The following is a 2,963-nucleotide window of genomic DNA, read 5'->3' as shown; positions in this document are numbered from 1 at the left end:
ATTCATCGGTTTTTTCCGAGGAACACATTTTTCCTCGGAATTTCCTCGGAATATTCCGACGGATTGATATTTCCTCGGAATTCCGTCGGTATATTCCGAGGAAACCAAATTTTGTGTTTCCTCGGAATTTCCTCGGGATATTCCGAGGATTTCATTTTCCGTCGGATTGTCCGTCAGAATACCGCTGTTTTCTTGTAGTAGTGTAAGTTTTCGAAGTTTTTGTTTATACCTTCAAGTTTTCGAAGTTTTGGAAGTTTTTGTTTATAATGAACGGATAGATGCCCTAAGTTTTCGAAGTTTTTGTTTATAATGAATATTATTATTTGTTCGGTGAAAAATAAAATAGCAATATTATTGAACTACGGGAATTTTTTACTTCCACGTTTGGATATTAGTTTCATATCCGTCCAAACTTCCTTAATCTTAATTGCATGGCTCACATGGTGTATAGTGTGCGGTTCTATCTCGTTAGTTACAAAAATTAGAAGAATTAGGACTACTTATCATTATTCCAAATATGTAAATAAGAATGGATTTTTGTACTTAATTAAATCATAATTGGTGATAATATATGATGACTGAAATATGCACCACCACTTGTTAAATTTTTTTTTATAAGCAATGAAATTCTATCTTGTTTTCCAAAGAGTTATTATATTTGTACATAACATGTTTATGTATATTTGCATTTGCGTGTACATATGTTTGATTACAACTTTAAATCCCATAATAAACATTATTTTGACTAATTAGAGCATCACGAATGTATGGACGGAAGGTCTAAGAGTTTATTCCGTGCATCACTCATCCCAAGCAGATAAATATTTAGCTTCACAAAGCGGAAGATCATGTTTGAAGTTCGGAGCGGCCGTAAGTATTGGCTTGCGCTCAAAGAAGTTTGCAGATTTCAAATGAAAACTCCAAGAAACTATATGCGTTATTGGAAAATCTTCTTGGAATGTAATGGAAGCCAAGTGTATGCCACAACTATATCCTTGTTTTCTATATCTCTGTGATTATGTATCCCTGTTGAAAGCCAAGTGTAATGTTTTTAATAGTATTGAAAGATATAAGTTTCGACTTTTTGGTAAGGGCTAGTTGCAAAGATGCTACTGTTAAACAGTAAAAATTATCAGCTTCATAGAAGTGGTCATTAACTCAACTTAACAGTTCTAATGTGTTTCTCAATTGAGACTTAGAAAATAATATATATGAAGTTACCAAAGGATTACGTTGAGTTTGAAAGGACTTGTCCTCAAAGCCCGAGAGATACCGAGAAGTAGCAAGAAGCAACACTGCAGATGGAGCCTCCGAGATAAATTGACGTCGAGATACTAGACTGAGGTCATCGGCGGCGACCTCTGACACCGCCATACCCACCAAGCGAGGAGAAGTTCTGACAAATACCGAAAGGGAAATAAGCAGAGGAGAGAAGGAACAAGGAAAATCGGAGACATGTAAGAGGTAGCGACGCTCCTAACCACCGCCGACTCTTTAAGACCCAGATCTAACACAGATCTGTCTCAACCAGTGGCGAATCTAGAAAATATTTTGATCCAGGCGAAAATAAAATTTATTAACAGATTATTCTATCTATATACAAGGAGAATTCACTAAAAATTTAAAGAAAATACATTGAAATTTTAAAAGTCACGGTGGACAATTGCCCCACCGTTTGCCCATGTACCTTCGACCCTGGTCTCTCAACCCACCAAAGAACAAACTCCACCGGAACCCTTTGACAAAACCCCAAAATGTTTCCTCACCGTTACTCCAAAGAGGACACATACACCTACAACACCCATTTTTGGTCCACTAGAGAGAATTTACCGGAAGAAAATCAGAGTAGAGAGCATATAGGAAAAAGGCTAGGGAAGAGAGAAAAAAGGTGGGAGGTTGTAACCAAAGCAAAGGAGACAGAGGGGTGGTGACTGGAGACTCGAGGTGTCACCAACCACCAAAAAAGAAATTCTAGATCAGACTTGAGTGAGGGAGAAAACTAAAGAGAGAAGTTTTTGGGATCTTCCCCCTCCTCGATTGTTGTATCCATTATTATCGCAAAAAATTATTATATTGCGAATTTTCTCTCAAGGTCTTTTTGTTTAGCTTATTTGCGCCTTTTTATTCTTTCCATGATGCAGTTACACTACAAGAAAACACGCCGAATTCCGACGGAGGTTCCGACGGATTTCAATGTCGTCGGACGTTTGTGACGGATTTCCGACCAATTTCCGACGAAAACCAAAAATTTGAAGTTGTCGGAATTCCGTTGGCCATTTCCAACAGAATTCCGACGAAACATGGCTCGTCGAAATTTTTCGACGACTTTTCGACGACATTCCGATAAAACATGTAACCGTTGTAGTCGTCGGAAATTCATCAGAAATATACCAACGAACTTTCGACGACATTCCGATTAACAGATATAACCGTTACCGTCGTCGGTATTCCGTCGGAATTTTCCGACGAATTTCCGACGAACCATGTGACCGTTGCCGACAAATATATATGACCGTTGTATAGCCGTTTGAGATTAGAAAATACCGACGGTATTCTGACGGACTGCTTTACATCCGTCGGAATTCCGTCGGAAAGTCGTCGGAGGTCCGTAAGCAATTTCCTATAAATATAACCCCTCTTCATTCAACTCATTCACACTTCATTCTCTCTTCATTCTCTTTAGTCATAACAATTCCGTGAAAATCATGTCTTCAGAAGTTTATTATCGTTCGTGGATGGATAAACCTCATTTGGATCCGAACACCAATTTGCTTACGGAAGAATACGTTCAAGGGATTGGAGAATTCATGAGGCTTGTTCAACAGCAACCGGATGCAAAAAGTGGTATGTTAAGATGTCCCTGCTCTTCTTGCAATAATAATAAGGTTATAAAAGAATTTGATGTTTGGACTCATTTGTATATGAAAGGGTTTTCACGTAATTATAAAGTTTGGTACCTTCAT

General features: G+C 38.1%; 1 protein-coding gene across 9 annotated transcripts; it reads right to left on the bottom strand.

The window, feature by feature from the left end:
- Positions 1 to 617: 617 nt before the first annotated feature.
- On the bottom strand, positions 618 to 2,078 carry LOC106313983. 9 transcript variants are annotated; one of them, XR_001264549.1, is made up of 3 exons: positions 1,635 to 2,078; positions 1,222 to 1,539; positions 618 to 1,026 (listed from the first exon to the last, which is right to left on the bottom strand). XR_001264549.1 is itself a non-coding variant. In XM_013751927.1 (3 exons), the coding sequence occupies exons 1-3, from the start codon at positions 1,786 to 1,788 to the stop codon at positions 938 to 940; spliced, it is 369 nt and encodes a 122-aa protein (XP_013607381.1). In that variant the 5' UTR covers positions 1,789 to 2,078; the 3' UTR covers positions 622 to 937. The 9 variants fall into 9 exon arrangements, 3 of the variants coding, with proteins under 3 accessions (XP_013607381.1, XP_013607383.1, XP_013607382.1); XR_001264551.1 differs by having other exon boundaries at positions 620 to 1,026; positions 1,688 to 2,078; XR_001264546.1 differs by having other exon boundaries at positions 622 to 1,026; positions 1,233 to 1,539.
- Between the last annotated feature and the right edge of the window lie 885 nt (positions 2,079 to 2,963).

This window comes from Brassica oleracea, chromosome C9, assembly GCF_000695525.1.
Source record: "Brassica oleracea var. oleracea cultivar TO1000 chromosome C9, BOL, whole genome shotgun sequence".
NCBI lineage: Eukaryota > Viridiplantae > Streptophyta > Magnoliopsida > Brassicales > Brassicaceae > Brassica > Brassica oleracea.
The sequence above is the reverse complement of the archived record's forward strand: the minus strand, read 5'-3'. Positions and strand labels throughout refer to the sequence as shown.

Coding starts and splice junctions, on each gene's coding strand:
- LOC106313983 (XM_013751927.1), bottom strand. CDS start 1,788: ATGTGTCCTCTTTGGAGTAACGGTGAGGAAACATTTTGGGGTTTTGTC. Junction 1,397..1,672: donor CGAAGGTACATGGGCAAACG/GTGGGGCAATTG, acceptor GGTATTTGTCAG/AACTTCTCCTCGCTTGGTGG. Junction 1,027..1,232: donor CAAGTCCTTTCAAACTCAAC/GTAATCCTTTGG, acceptor GGCTTTCAACAG/GGATACATAATCACAGAGAT.